General features: G+C 42.7%; 1 protein-coding gene across 3 annotated transcripts; it reads right to left on the bottom strand.

Annotated features, from left to right (window-relative positions):
• Positions 1 to 2805: 2805 nt before the first annotated feature.
• Positions 2806 to 23847, bottom strand: LOC134437740 (titin-like). Of its 3 annotated transcripts, XM_063187264.1 has the most exons (12): positions 23678 to 23847; positions 18600 to 18736; positions 18256 to 18355; positions 18015 to 18100; positions 17472 to 17643; positions 17185 to 17364; positions 16853 to 17061; positions 16295 to 16337; positions 16068 to 16182; positions 15821 to 15968; positions 6451 to 13573; positions 2806 to 6420 (listed from the first exon to the last, which is right to left on the bottom strand). In XM_063187264.1, exons 2-12 carry the CDS (start codon positions 18732 to 18734, stop codon positions 4640 to 4642), a joined length of 10092 nt encoding a protein of 3363 aa, XP_063043334.1. In that variant the 5' UTR covers positions 18735 to 18736; positions 23678 to 23847; the 3' UTR covers positions 2806 to 4639. The 3 variants fall into 3 exon arrangements, with proteins under 3 accessions (XP_063043334.1, XP_063043332.1, XP_063043333.1); XM_063187262.1 differs by having other exon boundaries at positions 2806 to 13573; positions 23678 to 23846; XM_063187263.1 differs by having other exon boundaries at positions 2806 to 13573; positions 15830 to 15968; positions 23678 to 23845.
• Between the last annotated feature and the right edge of the window lie 1989 nt (positions 23848 to 25836).

Genomic DNA, 25836 nt, shown 5'->3' with positions numbered 1-25836 from the left:
TGGCAATTGTTGATGGCCCATATCACGTTGCCCCCCCCATTTTATTACGCGTCCGTCTATATCCTGTGCCCCTGTGGTATGTGGAGGTCTGCTGGTGGCTGGGTAAATAGAGACTGTTGCTGGGTGGGGGTTCATTAATTAATTAACCATCATGGGGCAGGGTTTCAAGTTAATTATTCATATTTCGTCTTGGGTGTCATTTATTCTCAAACCTCCCACCTTTGCCTCCCACCTGTTGTCCGTCAGCGGCCCCTCAGGAGGTGTAACGCTGATCGCAGGTCAGACACACAGACAGCAGAGGCTCAGATCAGCTCAGCTGCTGCCAGAGTCCCCAGGGACGGATTACTGCACGGGCCTACTGGGCTCAGGCCCAGGGCCCCAAGAATCATAGGGGGCCCTGAAGACCAAGCCTCTGTATGTCCATCCTCATGGTGTGTCAAAATCACACTTCTTACAACTGTATTTTCCAATTTTCTCAGAAGACAAACTCCTGAACCCCCAACAACATAAGGTCTCCAGCATCTGGTCTAAAACCCCACATATTTGTAAACTAGCAACACCTATGGAGGGGGGCCTTACTTAATGTCTGGCCCAGGGGCCCTTGGGGTCATAATTCATCCCTGAGTGTGCCAACCCCCCCCCCCCCCCACACACACACATGCAAATTGAGCCTCCAAGTGATCTGGTAGAGCCCTGACACAACCAGTTATTGCTCATCTCACCTTGTAGTATTCAATAAAAGTAATGCAAATCGACCCCCCTCCCCAAATAATGTCAGTTGATGGTCCACTATCCACTGGCAGTGGAAAGGTGGACTTGTGAAGCATTCATAAGAGAAATGGCAAGGGAGACACTCTGCACTGTTCTGGGCTGCTCCAGGCTGTTACTGAGGCTAGAAACAGGACAGATGAAGAACAGGCAGATTATGCTCGCCAGTGTGTTGCAAACAATGCCAAACTTGGTCCGCTGCTTCAAATTGGATAATGAAATTATAGGCTTGATTGACAATAGACACTTAATTGAGTGCATTCCATTCATTCCTTACCAACCTATAATGTTCTCCGATTTCTCAATCCCAACCTGACCCCTGTTCAAATTCCTCCTCAACAAATACAAACACAGGTTGCAGTATACTAGTAGGCCTCTTCCCAGGAAAAAAAAAACGTTTTTGTGAGATAAAGAGAAAATGAGCAGCGTGTCCAAATAGTGGTATTTCCACGTAGCTGAGGTGTTTGGTTAAGTAAACAACCACCCAGACTATATTGTGATGTGGCCAGGGAAAAAAAGACATTCCATTCACAGGCCAGAGGGGCTTTTCACTCTAACAGCTGGAGGCAAAGACAAGAGTCACAGCAGTTTTGAAGGTTTTTTTTAAATGTTTAATTAATTCACCTCTCTTCACCCAAATATGAATGGGCAGCTCAGTGCTAAGGATCCAGAGGGAAACTGCTCAACCAGTCACCATACAGCTTACTTACAAAAGGAAGTGAAAAAACTTCAGTGTTGTAACAAGCCACATGGTGCACTTATCAACCATGTACAGTAGACACAAAGATTGTCAACATACTGATACATTCCATTAATGGCAGCCAACTAAACTATTAGGTGAAACCCAATAGGGGCCCTACTGCATGTTTGAAACGGATCTGGGACACTACAACAGTAAGGTGGGTCAACTGGTCAATTACGTCTAAATGATACCACGAAGCTGTTCTTAGCTTTAAAAAAAGAACAGGCTGGTTTGTGTTCCAAGAAGTCTCCCATGCTGCTTCAGTGAATTAGCCCAGTAATGCAGTGAATTGAATTTGAAGTGAAGAGAGGCTTTGAGAAGAGGAGCTATTGAGGCAGAGTATCACAAGCTACTTATGGTCTATTTAGACATGGGGTACAGTGCAGAGAGAGAGAGAGAGAGAGAGAGAGAGAGAGAGAGAGAGAGAGAGAGAGAGAGAGAGAGAGAGAGAGAGAGAGAGAGAGAGAGAGAGAGAGAGAGATGACATTGCGGATATGGTGGAGCATGAAAGGGTTCCACTTTGTTTTTACAGCCACTTCCTTCTCCTTTACCAGCATTTCCCGTATGGAGGCAAAAAAAGACAGCTATGCAGCCTAAGAAAGCTGCACTTTTTTCTGCAGAAATTTAAGTAAAAAAAAAATACAAATATCCAAAATATTGCATATTAGGTTTTGCTATGAGCATAAAAGCTTATGTTTTGTCCAAAATGTGGCATTTGGAACAGTAATGCAACACACTGGTAACAGCAGTAGAATGCAGGTTTTTTCTATAAAGGTTGGGCACTGAGAGACCAAGGTCCTCACTCTAGTTAGCACTACATCACGCATATAACCTATAAACAAACACCATGTTTAACAAATTAATTTTAATTAATAGTTAACGTGTCATCTATGTTGTTGGCTGTAATGCAATGACCCACTGCCAACCAAGTAGGTTGGCAATTAAATGACGAATTAAATGAAGCGGTCAAGATTCTATCCTCTTGACTTCAGACTGATCTAACATAAAGGGACTTGCTGACGTATACTTACAATTGAAACAACTTTGATAGAAACATGGCACCATCTGGTGGTTGTTGGTAACTACTACAACCTCAATAATGAACATCTCTCTGGCAAACATTAATTGATTTCAGTTTACACTTTAAATCTGTCCAAGTGCTTAAATTTAGTTTGTTTATATAATGGGCAATGACAAAGCACATAGACTGAGGCATCAATCAGTCTGTGATAGCCGAATACTGCCCATGCTTCAAACAGGGTGTGTGTGATGAGAAGAATGAGATTGAAACATTCCACATTCCAGGGAAAAACTTTATTAATAATAACACACATATGCTCAGCACAGAAAAAAGGAAATTAACATCAGTAGTGCCACTGCTAGTTTTCAGTGGTACAGTCACAGTATGGCTAATCTTTCATCCTTTTAAAATGGCACTTAAGAGATGGGTATTTAGTGGGGGTGGGGGTTCATAAACAGGCTCACAATTCCCTTGTGTGTGAGTGAAGTGTACTTTTAGAGTGCAATCTGGGAGTGAATACACTAGTGATTGAAAACTGTGAAAGAGATCACAGAACCAACTTAAAAAACTTGCAACATGCTACATGGATGGCCTTGTGTTTGTTGTTCTGAAATTGTTTTTGAACTGTCATCATGATGTTATTTTATTTTAGATAACCATTTACAAACATCGGTGCATCAATTCAGCATGTTGCTTTCTTTTAAATTGCCTATATATCTGTCTAACGGATTTATCAATTTTACTGAAAACCTTTCTAGGGGAAAAGAGGTAGGCAAAGTGATAGAAAAGGTAAGTACTAAAGAATATCCTGTTTCTATAAAACAGGCAGTTTAAAAAAAACAAACCAACATACACCATTAACATTGTCATTACATGGAATAACTGGTGACAAAAGACAATAATGCAACATATAATGGACTTTGACATGTCAACCATTTCATAGAAGGCTCACACATCCTTGTGAAAATAAATTGGATCAGACATTTCTAGCCTCGGTTGTAAAGAAGGCCCATTTTAAACAGCTTCTACTACCACACTTAAGACTGTAATGCCTATCAGTATATATAAAATGTTTATTCCATAACTTAGTTTACAGTCGGCATAAAATCCATTTAACTCTGACACTTCTTAGTCTTTTCCCTGTCTGACAATAAAACATATTTTTTCAAGTAACTGCATCTTGGATTTTCCAACTGATTTAACAAATCCCATACTCAAAAGAAACCTGACAAGCTATCTAAAGTAATCATGTCACAATTCCCATGCTAATTCTTGATTCAATTCATCTGCACAAGGATATTTCCAGAATTTAAATTCTGCACTGTGGTGTGCATGTTTCTGCAATGTACGGTGCTCAATAATACACTGTTAGAATCAAAATGAGTGCTACACTGAGGAAATGTATGGTCTGAGAAAAATGAGAAAACAAAAACATTTCATCGGTCTGTCAAAAGGTCTACGTTTTGACAGCAAATAATTCTAAGCACGATTTAAATGTCAGAAATGAAACGGCTAAAATGCAATCATGATAATGAGAATAAAAACAGTTGAGTCCTTACTATTTGTGCCGATGATGGCTGGTGGAGAAATCTTTAAGTCGTGATATTTTCAACAGAAAGACAGTGCTTTGGAAACAACATTTTCTGAATGCTTGCCGGATTACAACAGATACATTCAGCTCACACTGCAATGATGTACAAAATACAAAAAAAGAAAAAAGAACTTGAGAAAACATAATTTAACCTGATTTCATTTGGTTATCTTTTCCTTTTTGTCAAAATATATGGTATATAAACTGATTTTTATCTCAACGTCTTCCATTGTGATGTAAAATTTCATGTAAATGTGTCGATAACAAATAAGATGGACCAAAACAGTCCTAAAAGCCCTGTAAATACAGCCAGATATTTTCATCTTCCTCTTATTATACACTGGGTCGCACTAATAGATTACTGAAAAAGCTTGTAATTTCATACAAAAATAAAATTACAAAACCAACTTTTTGCATTTCCACTTTTATACAATGTATGTTGTTGTGCACATCTAATTCTAGTACACATTATGGTCCCATTAAGTTAACAGCATTAAAAAAAAAAGTAAATTGCGTTTTACTTTTTGCGGGAAGATCGCCGCACAGGTGTAACATCAACCTCAACCTTTGCCCTCTTTTTCCCCTGAGCCTTTTCCCTAGTACTTTTGCCTGCCGGCGTCTCCACATCTAAATCTTTTTCTATGGCCCTTTTCTTGGAGTGTTTGGCTGGTGATTGGATGACTGACCTGCCTCTCAGTTCAATCACATCCTCCTCCTCAGAACTGTCATCTTCCCCAGTACTTTTATCTGTTGTTTTTGCCACATTGGTCTCTTTTTCTACGGCCCTTTTCTTGGAGTGCTTGGCTGGTGTTTGGATGACTGACCTGCCTCTCAGTTCAAGCACATCCTCCTCCTCAGAACTGTCATCTTCCTCAGCCATCTCTTCCTCCACTGCAGCCTCTTTCGTGTCTGGAGTATTGTTGCTGATCTGTTCGTCCCCTTCGGTCTCTACGCTCTCTGTATTGGCCTCACTGTTCTCTACTGCACTGGCTTCAGCTTGTTCTACTCCTGCCTCTTCAGCTGCTTCCTCAGCAGGTGTTTCTGTCGTTTCCTGTTCATTCTCTTTCTCTGAGCTGGGTTCTGCATCCGAATTCTCTTCTTCCTCTGTGGCATCATCTTTTCCCTTTTCATCTCCGTGTCCCTCATTTTGCACTTCAGCATCAGTTGTTGTTTCGACTACTGGAGGAAGTTCATCTTCATCTACTTTTTCTTCATTGAGACTGCTGGCTTCCTCCGTGACTTCTTGCTCTTGTGCCTCACAATTATCCTGAGGTTCCTCTGCTTGGTCTGACTCTTTTGTGGAATGAGCCATCTGCTCAGATCTTTCTTCTTCCACGTCTTGTGTAACAGGTTCTTCTGGTATGGGTGTGTCAGATTCTATGCTTTTGTTGAGAACATCGTCCTTTTCCTCTGGCTCTTCTTCCTCTGGCTCTTCTTCCTCTGGCTCATCTTCCTCCTGTTTTCGGACACGTTTTGACTGTCGCCGTGTTGACCTAGCTGCTCTTCGTTTTCTTTTTGGTTTTGCTTTCTGGGTCTTTGTGGTGTCGTCTTCTGGGTCGGAGCTGATTGGTGCCATTTCGCTCTTCCCTTCAGGAGAGGTCTCAGCTTCAGCCACTGCCTCCTGTTCCGCTTTTTCCTCTGTAATATCATTCGTGTCTGTTTTCAATTCGCCATCTGCAACCACCTCTGCTGCCACTTCTGCCTGGTCACCATCACTGTTGGTCTCAACATTCTCAGTAAGCAAATCTTCTGCTTGCTCCTCATCAGCTGCTGCTGACTTTTGTTGTTGATCAAGATTAGCTTCACCTGCGCTGGCCTCTTCTGGTGCATTTTCATCAGCACAAGCTTCTTCAGCCACGGTCTCTTCCACATGTTCAGTGGCTTCGGTGCTCTGTTCCTCCTCAGTCAGTTTCTCTTCTTCTTGTGTGGCCTGAATCTCTGCGGCACCTTCTTCCTCTACTGCTGGAGTTGGCGCCTGATCTTCGGACTGTTCCACAGGTGTTGGAGACTCAACCTTTTCAGGCTCTTCAGCCTCATCTTCAGATTCCTGAGCCTTGGTTCTGCGTGTACTTCTTCTGCCTCTTCGGGAGGACTTGCGTTTGGGAGTGGCCTTCACTGCTTTTGTTCTACCTCTCAAGACTCTTGTTTCAGTTGCTGACGTCTCTTCTGGTTCATCTGCCTCAATATCATGATCTGATGACTCCTTTACTTCCGTTTCATCCTGAGAGACTTGAGAATCCTCATCCTGAGAGACTTGAGAATCCTCGTCCTGAGAGACAGCCTCCTCATCCTGTTTTTCTGTTTGAGGAACAGTGTTATCAGTGTCACCAGCTGTGTCTTTGTCCTCTACAGTCTGGGCTGAAAGATCTTCCTTCTCAGGAGAGGGTTCTTCTGCGGTAACTTCATCTGCTGCCATGTCAATTTCGTCTGTCACTGCAGGATCTTCTTTACCTGGTGTGTCACCAAGCTGTTCAGTGCTCTCCCCCTCATCCTCCATTGGCTTTTCTACATCCTCTTTGTCGACACTTTCAGAAACGGCGTCTGTGTCTCCCTCTTGAATTTGCTGTTCAGTAATGGGGGCATCAACATCTATAGCCTCTCCTGGTGTCTCATTGTCTCCGGTGTTTTCATCTGAAGAAATTTCTAACACCATACTCTTATCTGCAATATCTTCCTGAATACTCTGCTCTTCATTTGCTGCTTCTTCTTGGTCCCCTTTATCTTCCTCAACTGTATCAGTGTCATCTGCCACTGTAGGTACGGTGGATTCACCACTCTGTTCATTTGCTGGTAGCTGTTCCATTTCATCCTCCTCCTCTGGTTCTTCTTCTGTATAGTCGACTTTTCTTCTGCTTCTTCTGCTGGACTTGCGTTTTGGAGTGGCTTTCACAGCTTTAGTTCTGCCTCTGAGGGTTCTTTGAGAGGTCTGTGGAGCTTCATCTTCCGAAGTCTCAACTGTCCCTTTTACCACTTCCTCCTTTTCTTCTGCGTTTTCAGCTACGGCCTTTTCCTCAACCTGGGTAACAGTTTCAGGCTCTATGTCAATATTTTCATCAGCTTTAGCTTCTTGACTTTCAGCCTCCTTGTCAGCTTCCTCCTCTCCATCAGTTGTTTGTTGGCTGTCGGTTTGAGCCACTTTCCTGCTTCTTCTGTTTGATTTGCGTTTGGGAGTGGCCTTGACTGCTGTTGCTCTTCCTCTGAGGACCCTTTGAGATGTCTGTGGAGCTTCATCCTCTGAGTTCTCCTCAGCAGTCTCTTTTTCTTCTGCTGGTTCAGCTTCCTTTTCCATCTGTTCAACTGCATCTGTTTTTTCACCACTCTCTGCCTCCTCTACTGTTTTTTCTTCTTCCAAATGTTCCACATTTTCATTAGCATCTTGCTCCACTGTTTCTGGAACTGTGTCTGTGGTTATGGCTTCAATCTGTTTTTCTGTGGTTTCAGTTTCTTGGGCTGCTTCATCAGACTGCATTTCTTGACTTTCCTCATCTTTCGCAGTCTCTTCGTCCACTGCAACAACTGGAGACTCTTCAGACACTGCCTCTTTTTCCTCTGTCTGATCTACTGCAGGCTCTGATGCTTCAGTTGCATTAGTAGGCTCTTCTGTGGTGTCTTTTTCCTCTACAACAGTTGTAGATTCAGTTTGCATTTCAAGATTATCATCTGCTTTGACTTGTTGATCATCTGCTTTCTCAGCTTCTTCCTCTCCCTCAGTTGTTTGTTGGCTGTCGGTCTGGGTCACTTTCCTGCTTCTTCTGTTGGACTTGCGTTTAGGAGTGGCCTTGACTGCTGCAGTTCTACCTCTGAGGACTCTCTGAGAGGTCTGTGGAGCTTCATCCTCTGAGCTTTCCTCAGCAGTCTCTTTCTGTTCTTCTGCTGGTTCAGCTTCTTCCACAGCTTTCTTGCTGACCCTTTGAGATTTGCGTTTGGGTGTTGCTTTGGACACTGCCGTTCTTCCCCTTAGAACTCTCTTTTCAACTATTGGGGTTTCCTCTGGTTCATCTGTCTCCATACCGTGATCTGATGACTCCTTTCCTTCGGTTTCATCTTGAGAGGCTTGAGAACCTTCATCCTGAGAGGCTTGAGAATCCTCAGCCTCTTTGTCCTGCTCACTAGATGCATCTTTGTCGGTTGTCTGGTCTTCGTTAACTGGAGCTTCCTCTGTTGTGGTTTGATTCTCAGATTGCTTTTCCTCCACAGGTACGGCTTCTTCCATCTGTTCATCTGCATCTGTTTTGTCACCACTCTCTACCTCCGCTATGGTTTTATCTTCATCTGGTGTGTCCACATTTTCATTACCGTCTTGCCCCATTGCTTCTGGAACTGTGTCTGTGGTTATGTCTTCAATCTGAGGTTCTGCATCCAATTTGGCTTCAGTTTCTTTGGCTGCATCATCAGGTGGCATTTCTGAACTTTGAGCTTCGTCCCCTGCAACAGCTGGAGCCTCTTCAGACATTGCTTCTTTACGCTCAGGCTCATCTATTGCAGGTGCAGTTTCATTTTTATCTTCAGGCAATTCCACTTGACTCTCTGACTCAGAAACGTCCTGTGGAGGGATTTCCTCTGAAGCTTCAGGTGCATCACTGGGTTGAGTAGGTTCTTCTGCTTTGTCAGCTTCTTCCTCTCCCTCGGTTGTTTGTTGGCTGTCAGTTTGGGCCACTTTCTTCCTGCTCCTTCTGTTGGATTTGCGTTTGGGAGTGGCCTTGACTGCTGTTGCTCTTCCTCTGAGGACTCTTTGAGATGTCTGTGGAGCTTCATCCTCTGAGTTCTCCTCAGCAGTCTTCTTTTCTTCTGCTGGTTCAGCTTCCTTTTCCATCTGTTCAACTGCATCTGTTTTTTCACCACTCTCCGCCTCCTCTACTGTTATTTCTTTCTCCAATTTTTCCACATTTTCATTAGCATCTTGCTCCATTGCTTCTGGAACGGTGTCTGTAGTCAAGTCTTCAATCTGTTTTTCTGTCGTTTCGGATTCTTTGGCTGTTGTATCAGACTGCATTTCTTGACTTTCCTCATCTTTTGCAATCTCAGACACGGTCTCTTTTTCCTCCATCTGATCTACAGCAGGCATTTCATCTGATGCTTCAGGTGCAGTAGAAGGTTCTTCTGTGGTGTCTTTTTCCTCAACAACAGTTGTAGATTCAGTCTGCATTTCAACATCATCATCTGCTTTGACTTGTTGATCATCTTCTGCTTTCTCAGCTTCTTCCTCTCCCTCAGTTGTTTGTTGGCTGTCGGTTTGGGCCACTTTCCTACTTCTTCTGTTGGACTTGCGTTTAGGAGTGGCCTTGACTGCTGCAGTTCTACCTCTGAGGACTCTCTGAGAGGTCTGTGGAGCGTCATCCTCTGAGCTTTCCACAGCAGTCTCTTTCTGTTCTTCTGCTGGTTCAGCTTCCTCTAATGGTGGTGATGCTGTGCTTTCCTCCACGGCTTTCTTGCTGACCCTTTGAGATTTGCGTTTGGGTGTTGCTTTGGACACTGCCGTTCTTCCCCTTTGAACTCTCTTTTCAACCGTTGGGTTTTCCTCTGGTTCATCTGTGTCCTTATCATGACCTGATGACTCCTTTCCTTCTGTTTCATCTTGAGACACTTGGGAATCTTCATCCTGAGAGACTTGAGAATCCTCAGCCTCTTTGTCTGGTTTACCAGATACATCTTTGTCATCAGCTAATGAACCTTCTGCCTCAATTTCAGGGTGGGAGGCCACTTTATTTACATCAACTAAGACAACAGTTGCTTTCTGCAGTTTCACTCCTATCTTTATTGTCTGCTCTTCTTCAACTGGAGATTCTTCTGTTGTCACTTGATTTTCAGATTCCTTTTCCTCCACATCTACTGTTTGTTCCATCTGTTCATCTGCATCTGTTTTTTCACCACCCTCCGCCTCCTCCACTGTTATTACTTCTTCTGGTTTGTCCACATTTGCATTAGTATCTTGCTCCGTTGCTTCTGGAACTATGTCTGTGGTTATGTCTTCAATCTGTTTTTCTGTGGTTTCAGTTTCTTGGGCTGCTTCATCAGACTGCATTTCTTGAGCTTCCTCAACTTTTGCAGTCTCTTCGTCCACTGCAACAACTGGAGACTCTTCAGACACTGCCTCTTTTTCCTCTGTCTGATCTACTGCAGGCTCTGATGCTTCAGGTGCATTAGTAGGCTCTTCTGTGGTGTCTTTTTCCTCTACAACAGTTGTAGATTCAATCTGCATTTCCTCAACAACAGTTGTAGATTCTGTCTGCATTTCAACATCATCAGCTGCTTTGACTTGTTGATCATCATCTGCTTTCTCAGCTTCTTCCTCTCCCTCAGTTGTTTGTTGGCTGTCGGTTTGGGCCACTTTCCTGCTTCTTCTTTTGGATTTGCGTTTAGGAGTGGCCTTGACTGCTGCAGTTCTACCTCTGAGGACTCTCTGAGAGGTCTGTGGAGCGTCATCCTCTGAGCTTTCCACAGCAGTCTCTTTCTGTTCTTCTGCTGGTTCAGCTTCCTCAGAGGGTGGTGGTGCTGTGCTTTCTTCCACGGCTTTCTTGCTGACCCTTTGAGATTTGCGTTTGGGTGTTGCTTTGGACACTGCCGTTCTTCCCCTTAGAACTCTCTTTTCAACCGATGGGGTTTCCTCTGGTTCATCTGTGTCCTTCTCATGACCTGATGACTCCTTTCCTTCTGTTTCATCTTGAGACACTTGGGAATCTTCATCCTGAGAGACTTGAGAATCTTCAGCCTCTTTGTCTGGTTCACCAGATACATCTTCGTCATCAGCTAATGGACCTTCTGCGTCAACTTCGGGCTCGGAGGTCACTTTATTTACATCAACTAAGACAACAGTTGCTTTCTGCAGTTTCACACTTGTCTCTATTGTCTGCTCTTCAACTGTAGGTTCTTCTGTTGTCACTTGATTTTCAGATTCCTTTCCTTCCATAGCTACAGCTTCTTCCATCTGTTCATCTGCATCTGTTTTTTCACCACCCTCCGCCTCCTCCACTGTTATTACTTCTTCTGGTTTGTCCACATTTTCATTAGTATCTTGCTCCATTGCTTCTGGAACTGTGTCTGTGGTTGTCTCTTCAATCTCTTTTTCTGTGGTTTCAGTTTCTTTTGCTGCTTCATCAGACTGCATTTCTTGATTTCCTTCATCTTTTGCAGTCTCTTCGTCCGCTGCAACAACTGGAGACACTTCAGACACTACCTGTTTTTCCTCCGTCTGATCTACAGCAGGCATTTCCTCTGAAGCTTCAGGTGCATTAGTAGGCTCTTCTGTGGTGTCTTTTTCCTCTACAACAGTTGTAGATTCTGTCTGCATTTCCTCAACAACAGTTGTAGATTCTGTCTGCATTTCAACATCATCAGCTGCTTTCTCAGCTTCTTCCTCTCCCTCAGTTGTTTGTTGGCTGTCGGTTTGGGCCACTTTCCTGCTTCTTCTTTTGGACTTGCGTTTAGGAGTGGCCTTGACTGCTGCAGTTCTACCTCTGAGGACTCTCTGAGCGGTCTGTGGAGCGTCATCCTCTGAGCTTTCCTCAGCAGTCTCTTTCTGTTCATTTGCTGGTTCAGCTTCCTCAGAGGGTGGTGGTGCTGTGCTTTCTTCCACGGCTTTCTTGCTGACCCTTTGAGATTTGCGTTTGGGTGTTGCTTTGGACACTGCCGTTCTTCCCCTTAGAACTCTCTTTTCAACCATTGGGGTTTCCTCTGGTTCATCTGTGTCCTTATCATGACCTGATGACTCCTTTCCTTCCGTTTCATCTTGAGACACTTGGGAATCTTCATCCTGAGAGACTTGAGAATCTTCAGCCTCTTTGTCTGGTTTACCAGATGCATCTTCGTCATCAGCTAATGAACCTTCTGCCTCAACTTCGGGCTCGGATGACACTTTATTTACATCAACTAAGACAACACTTGCTTTCTGTAGTTTCACTCCCGTCTCTACTGTATGCTCTTGTTCAACGGGAAGTTCTTCTGTAGTCACTATATTTTCAGGTTCCTTTTCCTCCACAGCTACAGCTTCTTCCATTGGTTCATCAACAGCTGTTTTTTCGTTACTCTCTGCCTCCTCTACTGATTGTTCTTCTGGTTTGTCCACCTTTTCATTAGTATCTTGCTCCGTTGCTTCTGGAACTGTGTCTGTAGTTGAGTCTTCAATCTGCTTTTCAGTGGTTTCAGTTTCTTGGGCCTCTTCATGAGACTGCATTTCTTGACTTTCCTCATCTTTGGCAGTATCTTCATTCGCTGCAACAACTGGAGACTCTTCAGACACTGCCTCTTTTTCCTCCGTCTGATCTACTGCAGCATTAGAAGGTTCTTCTGTGGTGTCTTTTTCCTCTACAACAGTTGTAGATTCAGTCTGCATTTCAACATCATCTGCTTTGACTTGTTGATCATCTTCTGCTTTCTCAGCTTCTTCCTCTCCCTCAGTTGTTTGTTGGCTGTCGGTTTGGGCCACTTTCCTGCTTCTTCTGTTGGATTTGCGTTTAGGAGTGGCCTTGACTGCTGCAGTTCTACCTCTGAGGACTCTCTGAGAGGTCTGTGGAGCTTCATTCTCATCCTGAGAGACTTGCGAATCCTCTTGCGAATCATCTTTGTCTTCAGTAAACTCCTTTTCTGTCTCTTGACTCTGTGACTCTGTGTTCTGTGTAGGGATTTCCTTTGACGCTTCAGGTGCATCACTGGGTTGAGAAGGTTCTTCTGCAGTGTCCTTTTCTTCAACAAGAGTAGCGATTTCCGGCTGCACCTCAACATCATCTGCTTTGATTTGATCATCTTCTGCTGCTTTCTCAGCTTCTTCTTCTCCCTCAGTTGTTTGTTGGCTGCTGGTCTGGGCCACTTTCCTGCTTCTTCTGTTGGACTTGCGTTTGGGTGTGGCCTTGACTACTGCTGTTCTTCCTCTGAGGACTCTCTGAGGAGCTTCATCCCCCGAGCTTTCCTCAGCAGTCTCCTTCTCCTCTTTCTTCTGTTCTTTTGTTTCCTCAGCAGGGGGAGCTGCTTTGCTTTCTGCCACTGCTGATTTGCTTACCCTTTGAGATTTGCGCCGGGATGTTTCTCGGCTTGCTGCTGTTCTCCTCCTAAGGACTCGTTTTTCAACTGTTGGGCTTCCTTCTGCTTCATCAGTTCCCATTTCATGAGCTGAGGACTCTTGCGTTGTTGTTCCTATTTCATCTTGTGAGCTCTGTTGATCATACACATCTTCAACATTTTCACCAGTTGTTGGTGTGGTTAAGCCAGCATCAGTTTTCTCTTTTGGCGTTTCGTCTTCTTCCGTTTGTGGTAAATCAACGGAGGGCTCTAACGCCTCTGCTGTGAGAGTGGTAACTACCTGCGACCTGTCTTCACCCTCATCTTCCATCTGCACATCCTCTACATCTACAGCTGACACTTGTTCTGGCAAGTCCTTCGGCTGCTCTGCAAGTTCCATTGAAGACTCAATGACCTCATCACCATCTTTGTCGATCACTTTGGTGGTTACATCTGAAGCCTGTACCAAGAAAATAAAAAACACACAATGGATTAACATTTACATCTGAAATATTGACTACAATGTTTTTTGTTTGTTAGAGCCAGAGAACAGAGCAATATATAACATGGGGCAGTCATGGGTGAGCGGTTAGGGCGTCAGACTTGCATCCCAGAGGTTGCCGGTTCGACTCCCGACCCGCCAGGTTGGTGGGGGGAGTAATCAACCAGTGTTCTCCCCCATCCTCCTCCATGACTGAGGTACCCTGAGCATGGTACCGTCCCACCGCACCCCATGGGGCGCCACTGAGGGCTGCCCCCTTGCACGGGTGAGGCATAAATGCAATTTCGTTGTGTGCAGTGTTCACTTGTGTGCTGTGGAGTGCTGTTTTACAATGACAATGGGAGTTGGAGTTTCCCAATGGGCTTTCACTTTCGCTTTCATATATCTCAAACAGTAATTATATTACTATGATAAACCAAAAGTGTTTTCAAAACATTCAATCCATACAATCAATGGAGAATAGTGAGCGATAACATTAACTGTCAAAACCATGAAAAATAATTATTTTGGGGGCCACGTGCTCATTTCTAATTCGATAAATGCAACATGTCTCAAACAAGTTGGGAGAGGACAAATGAAATAAAAGAAACCTCAGAATAAGCTAAAACAACACAAGGAAGTCTCTCCCACTGTCCTGTCTCAAAAAAGTCAGCCAAGAGTATGTCAGGCCTAATTCTGACAAAAATGAAGGCTAATGGGACTCATACTCTGAAGTCAAGATCCCAAGATCAACCATATTAGAACTGATGGCAACATAACTGTATGGTGTTGGAGATGAGGAATATGAAAAAAGAGAAATGGTGCCTAAAGTGAAACATGGTGCGGATACAGCTCTTATGTGGAGCTGCATGCATGCTGCTGGTGTGTGAGGGCTTTTATCATTGATTACATCATGAAGTTAAAAGTGTATTGTTCTACGAAATAGCGAATATGTCACCATCTGTCATTGATCATTGTGTTTCATTGTGTTGCTTTCCATGATTACAATGACCCTAAACATACACCTAAGGCCAAAGTTGGTTTTCTGGAGAGGTGACAGTGATTCAGTGATTAAGTATGACACCCGATCTGCGTATCTGAAGTGTTTTGAAGTGACTTATCTGCTCATTTTCACATTATGTTCAATAGGCGACAAAACTTTTGTCTTGTGAAAATCTGCCCTGTCTCTGTTCATTAAAGGGTCAATCTTTCTTTGGTGCATAAAATGTATTTTTGTACATACATTTTCATTCGAGAGGGTTGTAGCTTTCATATGAGTGACTTCTGAAGCCAAGTGATTAATTGAAAGTCAGGTTATTAGCTGTTATTCCAAACAGATGGATAGGCGACAACTCTTTTGGAGACCGCTGTATGATGGCATGGGGGTGCAGTAGTGTCTCTGTTAAGCTCTTCTTACTCATCTGTAGAGTTAACACTGTGCTGAATGATACGTGGGTTTTAAACAGCATAAGAGGCCCATAAGGCTCAGGCATTATATTTTGAAGGGGAGCCTTTAAAGATTATCACATAATAAGGGCATGTTGGGTTTTCTGTGATCCAACAGGTTAGCTCCATCATAAGGGCAACCCGGTGATAGAATGGTCTGCTTGTGGTCAAGATACAGTAAGCACTACAGAAAGGAAAACATGACAAAGATTAAACCTGCCATTTGAGCTGTTGAAATGATGCCCGAGACAAGAAAAGAACACTGTTTTTATTGAAATCATCTCATCAGCTAATGTAATTAACGGTTGAGTGACCTTCTTTGTGTTGTCTTTAGTCGTCAACATTTGCTGCCTTTTATTGCCCCATCCCAACTTTTGCTCAGGTTTGTGGGCGGATATGTTTTCTTTGTAATATTCTTCACCTAATGTAAGAATCTGATGCTTTGAAAATGACAGCATTTTGCTGCTACACAATATACCTAGTTGGGGTGTGTAAGTGCAAGTTTCTATTTGAAAGAGGCTTCTGTTAGGATTGTCAATTCAAAAAAACAAACCAAAAACAGCCATACTTGCCACAGAGACACCCGTTGTGACATATGCTTCTAAAATATGCAGGTTTTTATTTTAAAAATGTTTTAGACCAGGTTACTTAAAAAAACAGGCCATTATGAAGGGCCAGGCTATACATAGAGAAAATAAAGGAAGTATCATACAGGCTTGTAAATCCAAAATGAAACACGGTAAACATTCAATGAACAACTGTCTGAAAAGAGTAAGTCACCTTTATTACCTCATTGTCTTCGGTGTCCAGTTTTGTCTCCATCACAGAAGACTCAGCATCCAAAACCTCATCATCTTGGTCTTTAGGCTGATCTTCAACCACTGGCTCTTCGACTGGAGTGTCAGTTCCCGCTTTAATTTTTTCAACCCTGTGCACATACAAAGCATATAGTGATGAGTCAATTTCTTACTACGCATGTACATTTTATGTGGGGAACAAAAAAGGATTCTGGAAAAGTATCCTCAACCTTATGATTTTCTCTGAGACGTTTTCCTCCGTTGCCTCACTGCCCTCTTCTCTCAGCCTTTTGCGTCTTAGCTTGCTGCTCCTGCTGTGTGCCACCACAGGTGTTTCTTCCACATCTAAAAAACAGAAAAACAAAAACGTTCAATTGTCTATCACGTCATTTAATCCACTTTTATCTCCGGGTTCATATTGATTTCAAATGTAGCTCTGGAGGTTTTGGTAACTTACCTTTGCATGAGCAAACATGTCTGTCAATCTGCACAACCTTTTCCTGCATGAAACACATGGATTGGATTTTGAGAGACAACCAAAAAAAGTGACTTTCTACAACAAAGATGGCAAAAGGAGAATGTATTTGTATTCAGTAGTTTGAGTCTTTTACAACAATACATTAGTTGGTTGAATCCATTAGCAAATGCACAGACAATTCACAATGACATTCCCAGAATTAATTGGCCTAACTGGCAGTGTCCAAAACCACCACTTGTCGTGATGAAATGTCAAGACTGGATTACTGTTGGATACACAGACTTTTTTCAAAAAGTGCACTCAACTCCAACCTGTTTTTTTCAAAGGTCTTCATGTCTGAGCAAACGGATATGTACTCTTTTTATTTAGAAAAGCCGCACTCTCAAGACCGAAACATCTGTCTGTCATGCTACCCCACTTAAATAAAACACAAGAACTACAATTGAGAGTACTGCTTTTCCACAGAAAAAGGATACAGAGAAACAATACAAAATATCTACAGCACAAAAAAAGAAATTATGATATGACACCACCTACCACAACCTCTACAGTGTATTCCATGGTCTCCTGCATGGTTGTCATTGCCTTCTCCATGGAGACATCATGGCTAACATCGGCCTGCTCCCTAAGACTCCTGTCAAGGACCTTATTGGAGATCCGAGTTCTCTGAAAAGGGCTTCCGAAGTTCTCCACTTCCCACAACAACTCTGTGTCTGCTGGGTAAGTGCTGAGATATTTGCCACAAACTAAAACAGGAGATGAAACAACAGGTCATTGAAGACAAATATTTTTTGAAGCTTTTGTTAAAATATATGGACGTCATTTAATAGTTTTTGTTGGTGTGTCTTTTGGAAGGAGTTGTTTGTTACCTTTATACATTGCGTCTGAAAGGGGATATTTGATGCCTAAGCAATCACTCTTGAAGGAGTCCACAAAGTCTTCCAGAATCTGAAGCCCATGGCCATTACCACGATGGCATTTTCGCACAAACATGGAATCCAAGACAGGAAGCTGATAACGCTGGGTCAGGAAGCTGTTACATAAACTGCCTATGGAGTAAACATATGGGAGAGAGTGATTCCAAATGCTATAGGATTGCAACAACAGTATGAAACAAATTGCAATATAAAATGTCATGACAACTGATAAGAAGTACCCTCTGGCTTGACTGAGTAGAAGCCAATGGCCTCTCCGTTTTTCCAAAGAATTTTGGCAAAGTCATCCTCACTGTGACAGAGGAATGGCACCTCATTCTTGCTTTTCTCTGTTGCTCTGTAGACTATTCGGTTGAGAACATAGAGGACCACCCTCTCTCCAAGCGTTCGAACCTGAGGGAGAATAACAAGTACTTTATCACCCTTATATGAAATATCTATAAAAAATACTATTCGATGTAATCAGAAATACACTATATTAAACATAAGAAACTTTGATTTGCAGTGGGCTTTAATGATCATTTCATGCATGTACGATTAAACCTGCACATGTTCTTGCTGGGATATATGAAAGAGCAATTAGATTGAAAATATATGATCATTATTTACCATAAAATTGTTCTCACACCTAAATTGAAGATAATGTATTAAGACTTATACAAACTCTGTTACAAGTTCATGTTTTGATTTCTAGAGTGAAAACAATGCTTGGCTTAACAGCAGAATGTTTCCAATTAAGGGAAATTGAAAATAACGCTTCGTACCTCAAGGATCCCTTCACGGTCAGCATCTGAGGTTTTCAGGACATCCTCCACAGGCCACCACTTCTCCTGAAGGTACAGGCCCACAGCTAGCACCACATCACACAAGGGAGACAAATACAAACGGTTAACAGCATAAAAAACAAGACATGCACCGCAGGCAGTGCACTCTCCATTAGTTCGTCCATCATTTATTATTTAAAAACTATATTATTGCTATTGATGTAATGATGTTATTTTTTACCTGTGAATGGGTCTTCAAGTGTGAACAGAGCAAGGATTTTGTGTGTTACATCAGTTCCATGGATAGGAACAAAACTCACATTGCAGAGACCTATTTCAACCTATGCAGAAGAAAAAAAAGATATAATGTTAGATAGATGAGGAGGCTTGTTGTGACTTCGCAGCGACAAAATACGGGCATGTTTCGTGTTAGCGTACGAGTTGTCTGAATACTCCCAGAAGTTGTGAGCAATACAGGGATGCATAAAGATTGAGAGATGCTTATGCTTGGAACACGAGATACTAGTTATTCCACATCGGACCAGTGTCTAAATAGGCAAAGATATGAATATGTATGATCATTACCTTTTTGGAATCGGACAGTTGAAGGTATTCAGGTGAATCTGCCTTTCGATAAAGGAGTTTGGACATGTAGTCCTTCGAACTCTGCTCCAGGGATTCATAGTCCACTGTGGTTAGGATATCCACAGGGAACGCCATCCCTGTTAGAGGAGAAAAGAAGAAAAAAATAAGTAAGTTAAGTTAAAAATATGAACACAAACTCAACAGTTGCAAAGTGTTGCAGTGGCATGACAATGGGGCAAACGATAAACACCATTATGTCTATGTATAAAAAGCAATAACCCACTGATCAAGACACAAAGATGTCAAGAGGCATAAATACTTGATAAATACTTAATCAAGAAAAATAAGACTATGGAGTTCATCGCGCATTTCCCTCCAAAACATGACACGCTAAAAATGTAGGCCTGAGGTCAAAACTGGTATTACAATCAAATGAAATAGGCTACTGTATTCACAAATGCTGTTCCTCTTTAAGAGGTTGCCTAATGAGCAAAACACAAAATCAAAACAATCTGACTCCTACTGTATATGAGCGGCATAATTTTAGTTCTAATATTTCTGTTCTGGCTTCATCATTAGCCAGTGAAACAAGCATGTCAACACGTTTACTTCTCTCTTGATTTGTCAGGATCACCGTTTGTGTGTGATTACTTGCCATTATTGTCAAACTAATAGTCCCTTATAAAAAAGACAACACAAGGCAGATATGTACATTAAAATAAAAATATACTCAAGACAAATCCAAAGAACAGCTATGATGGTCGTGGCCATGTGGGCACATGCATTTCCCCACTTATATTATCAGGACATGACAGTTCCTCTTCTTGTACAACAGTTTGTTTGCATTGAAGATAACAGACCAACTTCCTAGTCGATAGGACCCTGTCTACTCCCTTTTCCCAACAGACGTGATTGCATTGGCTTCTTAAATAGATCAGCAGTAGGCTACAACAAATAGAGGTTTGGATTGACCAACACAACCTACACCAGCTTTTTAAATGATTATATCTGGCAAGACATTAAAGGGCTGTTTAGCACCCTTAAAATATAAATGAACCCTCATTCAGTGTTCTTTCCAGATATCAAGATTTTATTGTCTAACAAGTTGCCTTACCATCCTAGAAAATGTTATCTGATTGAAGGCTGTGTACGTGTGCGTGTGTGAATTGCATTGGGGACTAAAGATTTCCTACAATGATTATGCACAATAATGTGACTGCCAAGTCCATTTTGAAACAACTACCCAGGAGAATACGCTGTGACATGCTTTCTTATGCTTGCATTGTAAATCTTGTCATTTTTGAACAGCCAAATGCAGCGTCATTGCCCCTAGTCATAATTGTTTACGGACATCCCCGCGGCGCCGTATATCTTGGATATGCCTTATGCCTATGGACTGGACTGTTGCTGCGGCATATGTTTCTGCACTTCATGTGAGGGTCAGATAATGTTGCAGCAGCAATTGCTTCCCTCTCTCACATACCCAAACAGCTGCTGATGGTGGGCTACATACAATCGCACACCACTTGACTTGTTGCTGTTTTTAATTTAAACTTCTCACTTCATGGGTCATGTAAGTTTGGCTTTAACAAGTGTATATTTCTGTATACAAGCCCACCATAATATGTGCAGGCTGGGCTGAGAGCAACTTTATCAGGAAACAATAAAACCCAAATGAACCACTACGCTGTTCCGTGCCGCACGGGGCCCCATTCAGCGTCCCCCGGCCCCAGTGTTTGGGGTTTTCTTCTCAACTGGAACTGTGCCAGTGCACCCCACCACATTCTCAACACAACCCACACAGAGCCTCCACACATACTGGAACTCCCTCCCTCTCCGGCCCGCGCGCATTTGTCATGGTTCAGACCATGATCTGCAGGGGTGATTTTAGCAAGCGCCGCGGTCTCTCAATACATGTAAGAGCAGATGTTAAATCACAGTATGCTGCATCTCATTTGTCTTACTGTCTCATGTCTTTGTCTGCAAACAGTATGTGCAGCTTTTTGATAGTGCGCACATTTTGTTGCGCACAAGATGCTGAGCTGTGGCATGCTGGCATGAGTGCCATGAAGTGGGTGTGTCTGCACAACAGAGTTGGTTTCCCCAGAGCTGAGGCAAGTTGCTTTTCTACAAGCGACCGCTCGCAAAACTGGTTGAAAACACAGGCCAGGTCTACTGTAGCTCACCCAATCCAATCAATTTGGATCTATTCAAAACCATTGGCTGATTTGAAGGGAGAAAACAGACACCAACAAACTATTAGATCCCATCAACTGGCCCAGCAAGTGCCACATCCTACCAGAAACGGACCCTACACAAACTCTTAGGCCCTATATGTTCTAAAATGTTGAAAAGTCAGGAGATAAACAAACAAATCACGCATGAATAGTCTTAAGAACCGTTTGAAACAGGAACACACCCTTTGCCCCACCCCCAAAATGTATACAGACTTGCATTCTTTCTTAGCAGAAACGCGCGGGCTATACGTTACAAAAGACACGCCCCATATAAGGCAGCGCAGGAAGTATAGGGTTAAACATTCCTGCTCAGAGAATGTATGGACATGGGAGGGGCCATACTACCCTAGCAGGCAGAAGTCTTTGAGTTCAACACGCAAACAAACATGACTTCGATTTCCCAGGGCGAAATCCACGCAATGGCCCCACACGAACTTCAGTGTCTATTTTAAAAAACCAGTAGAAGAGACCCTGGAGATTTGATAGACAATGAAATTTAACTATAGGGTCGTTCAATGGCCATAGTCAGTGTGCGCGTGATAGAGGTCCAAGAGGCTAAAAAAAAGTTAAGTGACTTGTCACGTAGGCCGCTGTGCGCGCCTTCGTGGTGTCCTGCGTTCTTGCATGTCGTGGTACAGCTTGCTTGGTTTATAATGAGCTACTCCACACCTTTGGCTATTAACACCTTTTCAGTCAACGCCTCTGTTTTAGAAGGGTGGAGGCATTCAAGCAGAAAGCCAACTTTGTGTTTTATGAGGTAGAAGAGGGGGTGTTTGTGTGCGTGATTGTTTGTGCGCGTTCTTCTGTGTGCGCTCGCTGGAAATCCGAGCGAGCAACCACTCCCCCTCCCTCAACCCCTGCAGGGCATGGCGAGCTGGATACCAGAGCGCTGTGCAAAATTACACAGCAAATACATGAACTCCAGCACCAGACTGTACCAGGAGGACGCAGCAGATTCTATATGGGAGCTACAGTTTGCTTCATTTCATCAAATATTAAAAACCCTCTGCTATAGTTAACAGGCGTCGAAGCGTTCACAAAAGGGGGGAGAGCTTACTTTTAAATCCTCGCACTGTGAAGGGGATTATTTATATATTTAATATTTTGCTGATTGTGCACTTTGGGGGATTGCACTCCGCGAAGTTTGCGCAGCAAAAAGCAGCAGGCGACTTTACTCTTGCATGGACTTTAGGCGCAACAGCTGAAGCCATAAGGTAGACAGCTTAATTCAACTTCACATGCGGCAACAACACAACAGATTACACATGATTTGTTTGTAAATAGGTTTGATTCACGCCCAATGCCTACAAAGTACCCCAAACTCCACAAGAAGCTGCACAATACAATAAAGTACACCATGTTCCATCACAAGTTATCTCGAAGTAAATGAGGTTTACACACGTGTACGGCGTTTATACTTCATGAAGTTTGTGTTAATTTCGCAAGGAACCGTGACTCCACAAGGCTACTAAAGATCTACGGACCACTAATTAACTGAACATCTTAATTGCCCCTATTGCTCCATAAGGATCGCGGTTCCCTTTCACAGATCATCGTGCACTGCACGCACAAAGTACACAATGTTCAACTCAAAATAAATCGCGCTGGCAAAAAAGTTCGAGCAAAAGAGTTGCACAGTCGTATGGTTGACATCGAACAAATCTATTGAAAACACAAGTTGCTTAAAAACAGGACTGATAAAGCTAGAACAAATCGATTGGGACGAGCGACCAACTAAAATCCTCATGCGAAGTCATAGTTGTGGTTAAACATCTCTATTCAAACCAGGAAGGGCGCTTAACTTGTGCATATCACAAATACTTGTGATTTCAACTAAGGTTACGCCACAGTAAAGAAAAACGACCCCGCATTTGGTCAAACTAGTCTGGGAAATTTTAGAATCGTTGCAAATGTTTTTTTTCTCATTACCTGTACTACCCCTCGCCAGAGGCTATTTTAGCGAAACTAGAGGAGTGACCTTGTATCGAACACGTAAACAACCATCAAACAAACAAACGACAACTAAAACCCATCCAAAATCAAACTTTTAAATCGCGATTTAGGCTTGCATCGAAACAGGGCATTCCCCGCGTGCAGGCAGACAGGGAGGCGAGGCAGCCATTCTCGAACAAAGGTGGGAGTGCTCCCTACTCACCGCCACGCTGCAAGAGCGAATCTAGGCATCCAGCGACAACTCTAGACATCAATCAAAACATTAAACCGCCATAACCCTCCATGTTATTTTATTTCCAATAAAACCTGCCGTCCCTGTGACAAGCAACTACCTACAAAAAGGGGCTACAAAAAGTTTCGACCAGATATCGCAATTTGCGCCATCCTAAAATCATTGTTGTTCTTTTGAGTTTGAGTCCTTAGAGTCGAATTGAATGGCGCGTTTAAGCCTGTTTGCAATTTTAATAGCATTGTGATAGGTCTAACGAAGATTAAATTACGGAGTAATTTATAAAGCAGCCACTGCTGCAGGTTCGAATTAACTGACAGGCTACCTCAGGATAATTGCTCAACTAATATCAACAAACATTGCAAGTAAAACGCACCAACAATACAAATGAAAAGCCCGGTTTTTGTTCACGGCGATGGTATCTCGTAGTGTCACGTCTTCCTTTTTTATTTTAGGAAGCTATAAACCCTATGAACTCATGAGCATGGAGGGAATGGATTAGTAAACAAACTCTAATCCCGTGTATTGGTGATGCAGCAGCGCTCTCTCTTGTCGCGCGCCATTACGCCGTTCTCATTCGACGAAATAAAGCTTACAAAAAAAGAAATGTCAACAACACAGCACAAAAATCGCAAAGCGCCAAAGAAAGTTTCACATACCTTCTCTCCAATGAATTCAGCAACACTGCTCGAATTCAGAATCCGCCAAAAACGGCTGTATTTTCAAACCACTGTTGTGGTAGTATTGCGTACCGTCGCTCTCTCACTACAAGCTGTGACGCACGCTCCCGTGGAGCACCAGAGGCCAACTGAACAGCGCGCGCAAAGAAATTACATAATATTTATCATGTCTAAATTTACAACTTCTCAACATTCTCTTTTGCTTTGCCTTAAAATACAAAAATAAAACAATGTGAACTTGAACGATCTCTTTGTGGAACTTCTTAAAAAGCAAATTCAATCTACCTGGTCTTCTTTTTACAGTAATGTATGTAAATACACTGCTGTCAGAGGGAACAGGAACTTATGCATGGCAGACAATAGAAGGGACAGATGAAAGAGCAGCATATCTAATGCGCAATCTGTATAGGAGTGTCTGTACCATCATTCTGCCTGCTGCAGCGTAGAAAGTAAATGTGCCATCACAGTGAAGATGCAACAAGATCAAGTGGGATGAGGATAGGCCTGCAAGATGCAAAAGGACTTGAAAATTCTGTTATAGAATTACTGTCCCAGTGGTGCCCTGATGAAGGCCCTGTAGCGGCCGAAACATGTTGGCAGTGGCAGTATTTTTAATTATTTAAGTTCAAACATGAACTAGCCTTGTTAATAAAGCGGTTTTATCTTAGAAGAGTGCCTTGGCGTCCTGCCTTTTTTTGATATTTTCTACGTCTTGGCCAAAGAGCACCTTCAAACCACCACCAGTTTTACCACTTGAACGCCGCAGCCCTCCAGCCCTCTACTTTTTTACTGTCCCAGTGGTATTGGAAAAGATTTTTAGCCACAGCTGATGCTTTATTCTACATCAAAACACCAGTGCTGCACAGTTCCTTTTGACTTTGATTTTGCAATAAAAAATATATAGTACAGTACTGTATATGGGCATGTACAGCAGGGCTTGACACTGGCACCTGCCAACCGTCCAAATGCTGGTAAAACTTGGCTGTGGCTAGTAATACTTTCAGTGTCACTAGCCAATTTGGCTGGCAGCTTATTCCTTGGTATGACATACGCATCATAGCAGCCTATATTCTGTTGTTTAATGTCAAGCCCTGATGTACAGTTGTGATGCCCTTTTGTGGATGAAATAGTGTACATAGTAGCCTACTTGATGACAAGGTGTTCCTCTGTCCGTCATATTTCACACCTTTCAAGTTAGTACACAACACATCAGTAGTGGTCGAAAGAAGTCCAGGGGGTAAATGCGGCCATCTGCTCTGTTTATGGCCATTTTTACCTGTAGTATGTGACCCACAAACAGACTACTTTGCTCACTCCTGGCATAGATACGATAGTAGGCTATATGGGCTATAAAAACATGTTCATCAAGTTCTTTTCACAAAACCACTGTCACATGAAGGAGATCTAACCAGCTCTACTCTGTCCATTTTTTCACCTTTCAGAATGAGTCATTTGAGTGATGGTGTTCACCTTTAGCATGGCCTAGATAGGCCTACATACTGTATTTCAATTTGCGCTTGGATGATACAACATCAAAAGCATACACATTTTGACATTCTGTTCTGGTGTCACACAAAAACCCTAATAAGACTGGGTTGTAAGAACCCTGCTCCTGACACCGACATCTTTCAAGTGCCTTACAGCAAATGAATGAATGAATCAATGAATGAGTGAACAAGATTTTGGTTCTTTGGGTTTGTGTGGATTCGTGTCCTTTAGTGAATCTATAATCAGTGATCAATGATCAGACTGGTGACTTTGGATAACTTCTGATTACTTTTGAGCCCAGCTTGTCTATCACTGCAGCCTGATCTCCAAATATTCTGTGCTCCTGGACACGGATGTTAAGGACACGAAATCCGTGTCCAGAGCACGGATTTTGCCAAAATTATAAATTATTTTCCGTGATGGACACACAGAAGTACTCTCTCTATACTCCCACAGCTCTATGTTTCCACAGTCTTGTGTTTTCTCAGGATTTTTCTAATTTCAAATATTTTTTCACAAATTTTTTTTTCTTACTGACAGGTTAGGGTTAGGGATTGTTTTGGTCTGGGCACAGCTAGTTTTCTTTCATTCATTATATGAATTTGATAGCCTAGCAACCAACTGGAAAAGGTATTTCTCAAAAATACATC

Source organism: Engraulis encrasicolus, chromosome 21, assembly GCF_034702125.1.
Source record: "Engraulis encrasicolus isolate BLACKSEA-1 chromosome 21, IST_EnEncr_1.0, whole genome shotgun sequence".
NCBI classification, from domain to species: Eukaryota; Metazoa; Chordata; class Actinopteri; order Clupeiformes; family Engraulidae; genus Engraulis; species Engraulis encrasicolus.
Note: the sequence above shows the minus strand (reverse complement) of the source record. Positions and strands in the feature narration are given on the sequence as shown.

Excerpts from the sequence above, each read along its gene's own strand:
- LOC134437740 (XM_063187262.1), bottom strand. The coding sequence starts at position 18,734 with ATGGCGTTCCCTGTGGATATCCTAACCACAGTGGACTATGAATCCCTG. Across the intron at positions 17,644-18,014 it reads ACCGTGAAGGGATCCTTGAG|GTTCGAACGCTTGGAGAGAG; the intron begins GTACGAAGCGTT and ends ATTCTCCCTCAG. Across the intron at positions 17,062-17,184 it reads TTCAGACGCAATGTATAAAG|TTTGTGGCAAATATCTCAGC; the intron begins GTAACAAACAAC and ends CTCCTGTTTTAG.